The 13065-nt window shown below is 47.8% G+C and overlaps 1 protein-coding gene across 43 annotated transcripts in view; it reads left to right on the forward strand.

The window, feature by feature from the left end:
• ANKS1B (ankyrin repeat and sterile alpha motif domain containing 1B) overlaps window positions 1-12786 on the forward strand; it is a 1062966-nt gene extending 1050180 nt beyond the window's left edge. For 28 of the 43 annotated variants that reach the window (XR_014804254.1, XR_014804264.1, XR_014804263.1 and 25 more), the window contains 2 exons: window positions 7119-7286; window positions 10904-12786. Coding sequence is in view for 19 of the 43 variants with exons in the window: in XM_084957460.1 (XP_084813586.1) it covers window positions 7119-7286; window positions 10904-11014 (279 nt within the window). In the remaining 24 variants the exon portion in view is untranslated. Of the gene's footprint in view, window positions 1-7118; window positions 7287-7814 lie in introns of all 43 variants that reach the window. The other 15 variants (XR_014804253.1, XR_014804262.1, XR_014804242.1 and 12 more) reach the window with 6 other exon arrangements.
• The last annotated feature ends 279 nt before the right edge of the window (window positions 12787-13065 follow it).

The following is a 13065-nucleotide window of genomic DNA, read 5'->3' on the forward strand; positions in this document are numbered from 1 at the left end:
GTATCTGGTCTTACATTTAGGTCTTTAATCCATTTTGAGTTTATTTTTGTATATGGTGTTAGAGAGTGTTCTAATTTCCTTCTTTTACACATAGCTCCCCAGTTTTACCATCACTTATTAAAGAGACTGTCTTTTCTCCATTGTATATTCTTGCCTCCTGTTGTAGATTAATTAACCGTAAGTTCATGGGTTTATTTCTGGGCTTTCTATCCTGTTCCATTGATTTATGTGTCTGTTCTTGTGCCAGTACCACACTGTTTTGATGACTATAGCTTTGTAGTATAGTCTGAAGTCAGGGAATGTGATTCCTCCAGGTCCATCCTTCTTTCTCAAGATTGTTTTGGTTATTCAGAGCCTTTTGTGTCTCCATACAAATTTAAAAATTTTTCATTTCAGTTCTGTGAAAAACACCATTGGTAATTTGATAGGGATTGCATTGAATCTGTAGATTGCCTTGGGTATTAGGGTCATTTTAAAATACTGCTTCTTCCAATCCAAGAACATGGTATGTCTTTCCAGTGGTTTATACTGTCTTCAATTTCTTTCATCAATGTCTTACAGTTTTTTGGAGTACAAGTCTTTTGCCTCCTCATGTAGGCTTATTCCTCGGTATTTTATTCTTTTGGATGCAATGAAAGAATTTTTTGCCCTCAGTCTCCAAGAGGGTATATTGTGTCATAGTATCTTTACCAGCATTCATATGCTGAATCTCCAAACCATAACATGGTTCCTCAAGAGGGTCCTTCAATGGAAGTAGGGGAGAACACCAGCAGACTGATGAAAGCAGTAAGGCAGGGAAGCCCAGTGGCACAAAACACTGTCTAATCTAAAACCATATCTGGGTTTGAATCCTAGCTCTGCCCCTTACTGGCTGTGTGAATTTAGCCAAGTTAATCCCACTAATCCTGAGTTTCTCAAATATAAAATCAGGATAATTCCTCCTCCACAAGGTGGTTGTGAGGGTTAGATAATCCACATCAGACACTTAGGTGGCCCCTGGGATGCAGTAAGCAACGTCATGTGGTTGTGCCACCACGGCGGAGCTCACAGTAAATACAGGCTTGCCTACCAGTCTCTCCAGGTTGCATAAGAAAAACAAGTTTGCATCTCTGGATTACACTTAGGATCTATCCTTTAAATATGATAACCCTGCAAATTCCTCTACTGTAGCACTTCGTAATCCACAGATCAAAACCCCTGGGGGAAGAGGGCTTTGGAGAGTATAACGTGCCCCAAGGCAGGTATCCCTGTTGAATTGGGATTCCCTGCCTCTACCCCAAAGAGCCTGCCTTGGAGAGCAAGTGTTGGCTCTCACCCCTCACATCACCCCTCTTACCACCCCTCACCATGGAGGAGGCAGGGCCACAGGCTGAGAATCCCTGTGTGAATTGTTCACATCAGATCATAAAGAAAATCCTCTGCTTGGGGCCTGTTCCGTGTGTGTGTGTACTTTTTCTTTTTCCTTTTCCATTATAGTTTATTACAAGATGTTGAATACAGTTCCCTGTGCTACACAGTAGGACCATGTTGGTTACCTCTTTTCTATATAGTGTGTTTGTTAATACCAAACTTCATTTATCCCTTCCCCCTCCTTCCCCTTTTATAACCGTAAGTTTCTCTCTCTGTTTTATAAAGAGTTCGTGTCATTTGTTTAGATTCCACATATTAGTGATATCATATATTTGTCTTTGATTTCATTAGTATGATCATCTCTAAGTCTGTCCATGTTGCTCCAAATGGCATTATTTCATGCTTTTTATGGCTGAATGATAGTCCATTATATATGTACCACATCTTCTTACCTATTCATCTGTCAGTGGATATTAGGTTCCTTCCATGTCTTGGCTAATGTAAATAATGCTGCTGTGAACATTGATGTGCATGTATCTCTTCAAATTATGGTTTTCCTCTGGATATATATGCCTAGCCTAGGAGTGGAATTGTTGGATCATACAGTAGTTTTATATTTCGTTTTTTAAAGAACCCTCAAACTGTTTTCCATAGTGGTTGTACCACTATGGAACAACCCATGGTGGTGGGTCACATTCCCACCAACCATGTAAGGAGGGTTCCCTTTTCTCCATACCCTCGCCAGCATTTGTTATTTATAGAATTACTAATGATGGCCATTCTGACTGGTGTGAGGTGGTACCTCAGTTGTAGTTTTTTTCATTTCTCTAGTAATTAGTGATGTTGGGTACCTTTCCATGTTGCCTCTTGGTTGTGTGTATGTCTTCTTTGGAGAAAGGTCTTTTTAGATCTGCAGATTTCTTCTCTTTTATCTTAAGGTGTAGTGGTCAAGAGCACAGCCTCTCAGAAACCTAGATTCAGATGCCAGCTTAGTCAGTTGCTGGCTTCATGAACAAAATACTTCACCTTCCTGAGCCTAATTCGCTCATATGCAAAACAGGGATGATAATGGCCCCATGGTGGTTTATACGGTGACCCCCACAGGGTCGATGTTAGGATTAAATGAGATAGTCTGTGCGCAGCATGGCACACGGTAAATAGTAAATGTTGGCTGGTATTGTAATTTAGACTACATGTCATTATGAGTGATTCTCAAAATAATCCAGTAATTATTATCCCCACTTCACAATAAGAAGACTGAGGCTCAGAGTATATTCTTCCTGGCAGTCATCCCTCACACCCACCACACTTGCCTAAACATCCTTCTTTAACTTGTGGTCTGTGTAAGGTGGGAAATACTCTAGGCCAACTGCTGTAATAAGTGTGATCCTAAAAGAGATTTATGCTGGAAAAGCCAAGGCTAGTAGTTTTCCAGTAAGCCAGGAAGGACAGAGGGAGCCAAGGTCGGAGAGGCTGAGTTACAGCATTTTGAGGGGATGGGAAGTAGTGAATATAAAACTAAGTTAAGTTTGGATTTATGCCCAAGGGAGGTAGCAACTAGATAATGGGAGTGTGGTGGTGCCAACTTGAAAGGATATCCCAGCTTCAAGGGGCAAGCATGTGACGGGACACCTTAGTGTTTACTTTGATCTTGTGACCAGGATAGGTCAGAGGCATCAGCCATGACCACCACCCCATGGCCAGGCTGGGGGTGGTGGCTCCAGGGATGGCCCTCCCCTGACTATCCAGGAGGTCACCCCAGCTCGCAGGCTGATGGTTCCTCTTCCCGCCGCCTGAATGAGGGTCCAGCCAGCCTTTCTTGGCATCTCATGGTCTTCTAGTTGTCTATTGCTGCTTACTTAGCAAACCATCCCAAAACCTAGTGGCATAAAATAACATCCATTTTATCAGGTTTACGACTCTGAGGGTCAGGAATTTGGTCATAGCACAGCAGTTCTGCTCTCCTGCTCCACAGTATCTGGGGCTTCCACTGGACAGCTCAGATGACTGCAGATGCTGGGATGGCTTGGCTGGGGTCCTCAGTGCAGCATCTCCTGGAGCTTGAATATCCAGTATCAGTCCTTTGCTCCGTACCTGGAGCCTGCGCTGGGATGGCTACAGCTGCTGTTTCTCTCTAGGCAGCCTCTCTCCTTGGCCAGCTTGGACATCCTCACAGCTTGGTGGTCTCAGGGAGGGCAGACTTTTTACATACGGCTGGTTTCCCTCAGAGTGAGTGTTTCATGAGGCCCAGATGGAAGCTGCAAGACCCCTCGCAATCTAAATCCCAAAAGTCCCAGCATGCTCTTGTGCACATTCTGTAGTTGGGGACGTCAGTATAGCCAGTCCAGATTCAAGGACGTGGGGGACAGGGGAACATCATGGCGTGAGGGAGGGGAAGCGTAAGGGCTGCCATCTCGGAGACAAGGTACCACACACTAGAGGGGAAGAACACAGGCTCCTTTTCTTTTTATTGAGGTAGAGTTTATTTGTTTCAGGTGTACAGCAAAGTGATTCAGTTATATACATTCTTTTTCAAATTCTTTTCTATTATAGGTAACCATAAGCTTGTTTTCTATGTCTCTGAGTCTATTTCCGTTTTGTAAGTAAGTCTTTTGTATCGCTTTTTTAGATTGTTATCATGTAAATCTTCCTCTGGTATTTGTCTTCCTCTGACTTACTTCACTTAGCATGATAATCTCTAGGTCCAGCCATGTTGCTGCAAATGGCAGCATTTCATTCCTTTTTATGGCTGAGTACTATTCCATTGGGGGGTGTAGACACACTTATATACAACTCCTTTATCCTCTGTCAGTGGACATTTAGGTTGCTTCCATGTCTTAGCTATTGTAAGTAGTACTTTTGTGGACACTGAGGTGCATGTATCTTTTCAGATTAGAGTTTTCAAGAACATAGACGTTTGAGTTACACCTATTGGTTCACATCGGTGCTCTGTAACTTAATAGCTCTGCAATGTCAGACAGGGTCCTTAAACTCTCTGAGCCTCAATTTCTTCATCTATAAAATGGAGATAATGCTATTTTACTACGGATGTTTGTGGTAAGATTTAAATAAGATAAATCTAGTGCTTGGTACAACTAGCCTAACACTTAATGGCAGCCATACTACCTATAGTAATAACTAATAGTGTTATTACTCCAGCTTGCCCTTTAGATACTCATTCGTTCATTCAGCAAACAAGCATCTTACTCAGTGCTAGGTATAGTCTCTGGCCCTGGCCTCCCCACAGTTGTGAGCAGAGTCTAACTGGGCTTTCAGGCTTTTTAAGCAGCATCCCTGGGCCTTCAGTGCTGGGAGGAAGCATTGCTGGGCTCAGCAAGACTGGCTCAAAGGAGGAAGTGAGGGCTTGTCACCTAAGCCTCTCTGATCAGATTGCAGTATCATCTTTGGCCCTGTCCCATAGAGTCTCCTATTCTCAGAATAACTCCCCTCCCACTTTAAGTAGAGATGTTACTAAAGAGAGGCGGGAGAAGAGAACCTTCGTCTCCTTCAAACGTGTGTCCTCAGGTCCTAGCTGATGAGCATCTGATCCCGTCAAGGGCCCCAGTACTTGGGTAACACAGGACTCTGCATGCAGAGTCCCATCCGCAACCAGCCGCTCCTTGCGGGCCCCTCGCTGGCATCCAGAATCAAAACCTCAAACACTGAAGTAACAGAAAGTAGGAAAGCTAACAATGTCCAACTCGTTACAGATCCTAAAAGAACTCTGAAAAATGCAGCATTCTAAATAAAACGAAAAGCAAGACGTCATGGAGATGCAAGCCAAACCAGGAGAGGCTGCTTGGCAGGGAACCACACAGTCTGGTCTGGTCTCTGTCTTATCTCAGCAGTTGCCTAACACCAGGAACTTTTTAAAAATGAAAGGGCAGAGCTTCAACCCAGAACCTTTCAGAAACCTTTAGGCTTCCCGTAATAGTCTTGTGAAAAATCTCACCTGCTCAAATGAGCATCTTTGGCTTTCATTTGAAGACACTGGAGCTTTAAGTAAATCTCTCTCTCAGGAACTTGTTTTTAGGTTAACTATAAAGGAATTCACACTCATTAAGCACCTCTGTGCCAGCAGCAAAAAGCTGCATGTTACAGAATCACTGTGTCTGCCATCTTTCCCTTAGTCCAGTTGCCCACCCAGAGCACAGATATCTGCTTCATGCCTCTGATGGATGGACAGCCACAAGCCCAGACTTCACGGGGACAGCCGAAGCCCAAAGCCCCAGGCGGCCTTTCCAGAGGACCCCTCGCACACTAGAGGGCCACACTGCTAGAGACGTGAGTGCTGAGTGCAGGCAGTGCGGGCTCAGCCCTCTTGGTGCTGCGACGGCCAGAGCTAGCTGCCAGCCCTCCTCCACTGTCATTTGTCGGGGCCTTACTGATTTCCTTGTCTGACTCATCCTTGGATGCAAGCACAGGCCTCACGTTCACTGCAGGAGGGACTCAGCTGCCCATGCAAGGTTCGGTGTCTCCAAAAAGCACACGGCTGTCTTGAGGGGGCCATCACCTCTCAGCAAGTAGCTCAAAGGAAAAGTTACATCCTCCGTCGGACCAGTTCTCACTCTGAGGCATCCCCCACCCACCCCGTCCGTGGGTCTAAGACCACATCAGTCCAGCAACCCATGAGCCTCTTCCACCTGGCCTCTGCTGGCCATCCCGCATCTCCCTCGTCTTGGTCAAGTAGGAACAGTCTCTAGCAGATCTTACAGAATTGTGGAAACCAAGCCACTCCATTTGCTCCACTGGGGAGGAGGAGACAGGGAGGGAGAAGGGCATAGATGCAAAACCAGCGCAAGCTATTTCTGTAGCTTTGAAAAAGCACGCACAGATATTCTAGGGACATTCATCAGAATAGAAACTTGGGACAGACCATGCCAGCTTGCAGCTTGGGCTGTAGATTTAAGAAAGTTTGACCCATAGGCAGATACCTCTTTGACCCTGGGCTGGGGGGGGGGGTCAGGTTGAGATCTTGCTTCCTTGGGGTCCATGTCTGTCTTCTCAGTGAATGAAGACAGGGTAGCGCTATGCTCTGAAGAGACGGCAGAAATGAAGTACGAATCTGGAAAAGAGAAAAGGAAGCTAGACATCATCGAGGGGAGCCAGGGAAGGTCCGAGGAAAAGAACCTTTCTCCCAGGCGCTGCCTGGCATGGCATTCGGGCCTGACAATCTCCTGTCTCTCGCTGATTTGATGATAAAATATGGAGTGGAGCCACAGGGAAAGCAAACGCCTCAAGAAATAGATGGATAATTGGCTCTGTTTGCATGCTCGCTGCTGTGACTGTGAGACGCCACGCCAGCATGACTCATCCCCTCTGCCTAAATTAGATTCTGATTGTGTTTCAGAGATGTTCACTGAATCACAGATGTTAGAGGTAAAAAGACCCAGACTTCTCAGGAACACCTCCTGCGGAGTGTGTGGCATCATCCTCTCAGGCTGCGGGCTCCCAGACCTTGGCTGTGGGGCCAGAATAATCCCTTCCCTCCCAGAGCCTGGGAGCAAAGCAGCCACCCGGGATGGAGGAGGCTCTGGGTCCGAGGGTGGATCCTGAGTGTAGCTGTCGGCAGTGTGTCGCTCCAGTGACATGCTCTGCAGAGACCCCAGATTGGATCTTGTGTGTCCTGGTGGTGAGATTTCCCTGACTCGCTGCCACATCAGGTGGAGCAGTTCAGGGTCCTCACCGTTCAGCCCCCACGGCATTTCTCAGCACCCCGTTCTATGCTGCAGGATGCCTTCCTAAACACGTTCTCATCTCTCTTGCAGAATTTAGCCTACGAGATCATCCTGACGCTGGGACAGGCATTCGAGGTCGCCTACCAGCTCGCCCTGCAAGCCAGGAAAGGGGGCCATTCCTCCACGCTTCCAGAAAGCTTTGAAAACAAGCCCTCCAAGCCCATCCCCAAGCCCCGCGTCAGCATCCGCAAGTCCGTGGTAAGTAGGAGACAGGTGTCCTGAAAGGAAGGCCCCCTTGGTCGTGTGGGAGCTAGGGGAATCCAGGACCTGCCCTTCTTGTCTTTCTCTCAGCCTCATCCTGGTATGGGGCTGTCATCCTCTCAGCCCAGTTCCTGCAAAGTCTTGGGGGCCATCTGCCTGACCAGGAGGCCCCCCACTTCCTCTGCCCCCTCAGCAGCCTGGGAGGGCACTGGGCACTCTGCTGTCCTGGGTGAATCGTTCCTGAAGGTCCAGGCAAGCTTGGGAAGGACAGTCCCTCCCGGGGGCAAGCCCCTCTCAAGCCAGCGGCTGGTGGAGAGGGTGGCAGAGGCTCACAGGGCATCCCTGGCCCCCAGCTGGAGGAAGCTGGAGGCACAGGCTGTGCGAGGTCCGAGGGGGGCGGCGCCAGGCCCCGCACGTTCTCCCGCAGCTGAGGCTTCCTGCAGAGCAGGGACTGTTCAGAAGGCACCGCCTCTCCTCCTTGGCATCTGCCTTCTTCCAGGAATTTCCTCCCCTTCCCTCCCACAGGCTCGGCACACATCCTGTCCTAACAGACTTTCATGACTTCAAAGCGGCCTCCTCTTGTAGTAGCGGTACCCAGAGGCTGGAAGGTTCCCAACCAGCCTCCCATCTGGCTTCTGCTGCTGTTGGGCAGCCTAGAAACTCTGGCGCCCCCAGAGGCGTGGCTCCCACGCCCGCACATCCTTCCATCCGTGACTCTCTCCTCCTCCCCACGGACCCCTGTCCCCAGGGCCAGGGGGCCGTGTAGAGTCACAGAGGCACACTGCCCTCTGTGACCACGGGGCTCGTGCACATTCTTTTCTGGCTTCGGCTCCTGTCACCGTCATGGGCAACCTTCGCCTCCACGCGCATGACCCCTCCCAGCATCTGGTCCCCCTGCTCCACGACAGCTCACCTCCTGAACCTTTGCTTCCACTTCACGGTTCACTCCTGTGCTCACCTCTTATCACTGATCCCCCCAGTAATGGCACATCCCTGAAAGACCTTCCTTCTGCCCTCGGGTCCCCCCGCCCCCCGCCTCAGCACACCCCAGCCCCCCGGCTGCCAACCCTGATGCACTCCCAGAACTCCAGCCTTACGGGCTCCCTTTCTCCTGGGATGTCTAGCAGACATCTGAAACTTCGGCGGGCCCAAACAGGGGTCTTGCTCCCCCTCCAAAGCCGTGTCTCTCTCCATCTCTCCCAGCGCAGTAAGTGACGTAACCATTCGCCATGTGGCTCAAGCCAGAGGTCTAGACGCATTCTTGATTCCTGCCTCCCCCGGCCCCCCAAGCCCGTGTCCAGCTCACAAGCAGATGCCGTCCCCTCAGCTCCCAAAACCTCTCCCCGACCCGGCTGTTCCTCTCCATTTCCTCCGTCACGCTGTTCATCCCAGCCGGCCCCACCACTAATTTCCAAAACCACACACCGCACCTCCTCACCAGCTCCGCTTCCCCACACGGCAACCAGGGTGACCGTGTTAAAACAGAGATCAGACCGTGGCACCGCTGCCCCAGTTTCCCACCGCACTCCTCTCCGACGCCTTGCTCTTCCTGCGGCCTCCGTGCCTGGTCCCTCCGCCGGGCTTTGTTTCCCCCGCTTCCGTCACAGCTCCCTCCGGCTCGTCATCCAGGCCTCAGCTACACAAACAGGCTTCTCCTGGACCACTGATGGGAGGTAGACGCCTCGTCAGGCTCATGCTGTCCGCCTGCTTTTAATTCTGTGTAGCATTTATTGATGGAGATTTGTTCGTTGTCTGTCTTCTTCTATAAGAAAAAAAAAAGTAGGTTAAATGTCCAGGAATTTTCAGAGTATTTATGGGATTATCTTAGACTGTTGTATTCAGTCCTGTGTGGGCTAGGTAACTCTGTCCACAGCAGGTGCCCCATCCAACTTTTCTCTGGTCCCATTGACTTTTTCCAGACAAGCACAAAGGGTTTGGGTGCCACAGGGCTCATAGAATGTTCACCTAGAAGCCTTCCCTGAAAAGTACAAAACACACAGGGAATAATACTGCCGTTCTTTAACTGCCCCAGGATTGCACCCCCATCAATGCCTGTCTGTGTTCCATTTCCCCTGATCCCGGTTTATTGTTGAGAACTATCCCCTGATTCCTAAGAATATGGGAAGTCCTCCCCTGAACTGCAGGAGGACTTGTGCAGATAAAATCAAACCACGGGCAGCCCCGGGGGCATGGGCCCCACCAAAGGAAGGGGCGGCAATTTGGTGAAGAACCACCCCCTGCCTCCCCCGCCGTGAGCACTCAGAGCTCAAGCCTCACCCCATTGGGCCTCACACGCCCCGGGGCCTGGAACATACCGGCCTGTTTTCGCTCAGCTGGGTTTAGGTCGGGTTTAGGTCGGGTTTAGGTCGAGGCGCAGCCTGACCTGGCCCTGCTCTCCTCCTCACCCTCGGTTGTCTCCCCTCCTGGTTCCCTCTCTGCACAGGGACTGTAGGCTTCCAATGGCCTCGTTCCCTTATGCTGGGAACTTTGCACATGCTGTTCCCCACCCCTTGCTTTCGCCAGGAAACTCTCACTTGTCCTCCTGCTCTTCATTTCAACAGGACCTCAATTTTTATTTTACTTGTATTTTTTGCCTTTTCTAGGGCCGCACCTGCAGCATATGGAGGTTCCCAGGCTAGGGGTCTAACTGGAGCTGTTACTGCCAGCCTACACCACAGCCACAGCAACACCAGATCCCTAACCCACTGAGCAAGGCCGGGGGTCGAACCCGCAACCTCATGGGTCCTAGTGTGATTCGTTAACCACTGAGCCATGACGGGAACTCTGACATGACCTCCATTTTTAAATACTGTCTAGTCAACAGGTACTTATTGGGTGCCCGCTGTTTACTGGTTGCCAGGAGCTGTTTGAGGAAAACAGTAGTGAACAGAATAGACACAATCCCCACCCCCATGAGCATACCCGGTACTAGAGGATAAACAAGGCTGAGGTCTGTGGCATAAGGACTGCGAAGAGCAGAACAGGAGAAGAGAGCAGGAAAGGTGAGGTGCTGTGCTGTACGGGATAAACTAGCGAGGAGGTGATATCTGATCTGCACTCTGATTGACGTCAGGGTGTGAAGCAGGAGGGCGTCTGAGAGGAGCCCTGGGTCGAGCCGTGATGCTTGCAGAGGCCCTGGCCACGGGCCTGGCACGCAGGAAGCAGCAGGTGGGCAGTCCTTGAGGACTCCGGGTTTATTCTGATTGTGATGGAAACCAATGGAGGCTTGAGAGGTAGGCAGTACATAGCCAGTTCGTCTCCTCCAGGAAGCCCCCCTGACTCCCACTGTGGAGTCAGTGGCCTTCCTGGGTGCCCAGCGTGCCCTCTTCCCCCTCAAACCGCACTGATCAGTACTGAAGTGTTCCCGTGTGTGTGTTCCTCCCGACCTGGGTGCCTTCCGGAACAAGAGGTGTGTCTCTCACCCTTCCCCCCCACCGGGTACCTCACACACGGTCCACATGCAGTCAGTGTATCAAGAGTGAACAAACGATTCTCATGCACCAACATCCCGAAGTCCTGCCAGGGCGCAGCGCTGGCTTCCAGGCAGCGACAGGATGCGTGTGGGCACCCCGTGCAGGTACCGTATAACAGGCATCAGCCTTTCTGTTTTAAAGCAGATCGACCCATCTGAGCAAAAGACTCTGGCCAATCTGCCGTGGATTGTGGAGCCAGGACAGGAGGCCAAGCGGGGGATAAATACCAAGTATGAGACCACGATTTTCTGATACTCACCGTCCTCCCGTCCTCGCGGTGCCTTGCACGCCGAGCAGTCCCGGAGCAGGCTTTCCACCCGGCCCAGGAGGAAGAACTGCTCTGTTTGTGTGGCCTTGTCACGGGCGAGAGGCCGCTGGCCGTTCCTGGGGACGTTCTTTCTGCACAGTGACAGAAAGTGCAACCAAGACTTTCCAGCCGTAACCCCTGAAAGGCACGAGTTGAGATTTTCGGCTGACTGTCCTGACTCCCTTCCCTGCTGCCACCCGAGGTATTTCTGATGACTCTGCCCCAACACTTGCTTTGCTGTATTTGGGGATAATACCTTAAAAAAAAAAAATACAGGGGATCTCTAATACTGCCTAAAAGTATACACATCTTGGGTTTATTTTTCACTGTCAGCAGTTTTCAAGGTAGGAGAAACTCAACTACCCCCAAAAAGCATCTGTAAAGTCATTATCTCACTGAGTATTGTTTCATGCAAAAGGACAAAAACTACCCACCCCCCCTGATTGCCAGGAAATCCTGTTTCCCAATTTCTATATTTGTGAATTTTATATGTAATCAACTATGTCAGATAAAGAGAACCTTTACATCTATGGATTGATTCAAAAACATAATGATTTAAAACAGAGGAATTTATTATGCACAGAAAAATGTGTCTTGTATTAAATATTTTTATTAAAAGAATGTTTCACTAATGCATTGATAAGAAAACTAGGTTAGCTGTGAGGGATGTTTCTGGTTTCACATCACATAACTAAACTTCTACTGCTACTACCAAGAGGACTGGCTCGGGCGTGGCAGAGTACCAGCGACTCTCGCCACAGCAGGAGATTCAGGCAAGCAAACTGGCGTCTTACCCAAAGTGCTGACGCAGCCATAAGCCTGCAAAGATTTTTTTTTTTAAATCTTCATGGTTTTAGAGAACATGTTTAAAAAAAAAAAAAATCTAGGGCTCCTGCTGTCAAGATTTCTGTCATGGAAACCTCGTTTGAGAAAGGTGTTAATAAAATTCTATTGCAAAAAAAATTGTTTTTTCTAGAAAAAAATAAATACAAAAAAAAAAAAAGAGAGAGATTCCAAAGTAATAACTCTTTTCTTGAATCAAATAAATAAATAAATAAATGTTTGCTTACTCTTTGATTAAATAAAATTTACTTACGTTTCTTTAAGGTATTTTAATTTTTTTAATGTCTCTGTGGAGTATTTGTATGATACCATGATGTATATTTATGTAGAATCAAATTATATAACAGTACCAATATCACTATAGAAAAAAATAACATTTTAATGTATATTGTTCTAACCAATCATATTGTGAATCATTTTGAAGTTCATTATAGCGATACTGATAAATAGTGGGATTGTCTTAATGTTTTTTTTTAATTAACCAATATTATTTTAAACCTGATATTATCAGTTACATTCATCAGTTGGTGAGTTCTGAAGACAACTAAATTTTATTTCAAACTGACAGAAGTATATGGTTTTAGTTCAGTGTTGAAGAATTTTAATACAATATTAAATTACTTGAACTGAACAGTTCCTTGTATATATTTTGCCTATTCACTGTTGATATGTATGTAGTAAATTGAGAGTAAAATAACACTAAAATATGGTACCAAAAGGAAACTGTATAGGAGCAAAGTAAATAGTAGCTTTGCTGAAATAGAAACCTATGTGTAAATATGCTTGGGCTTCCAGTTATAAATTTTGTAATTTTTGTCATTATTTATATCCTATTAAAAAAAGCACACAAAATAAAATGGAAACTGTACAGCCACTGGTGCTTGGCATCATTCTGTGAGCACCTTCTCACTTCTATTTAGGATCAGAACCAAGGGCCCAGCCTTCTCAGCATCCACAACTAAAGAGGTATTTTATTTGGCAAAATTGTTGAGAAAATTTGGTCTTTTCCAAGTTCAACCAGTCTGAAAAAGATACACGAAACTTTAAAGCTTGAATTTCAGCCATCAAGCCCCCCATTGTCTTTTAAATATTAAAGTGGGCTGTGGAGTTCCCATTGTGGCTCAGTGGTAATGAACCTGACTAGTATCCATGA

The sequence above is a fragment of the Sus scrofa genome, chromosome 5, assembly GCF_054392235.1.
Source record: "Sus scrofa isolate SSC_HxYL_T2T_F1_AM1 chromosome 5, Sscrofa_HxYL_maternal_Yorkshire_Landrace_v2.0, whole genome shotgun sequence".
Taxonomy (NCBI): Eukaryota; Metazoa; Chordata; class Mammalia; order Artiodactyla; family Suidae; genus Sus; species Sus scrofa.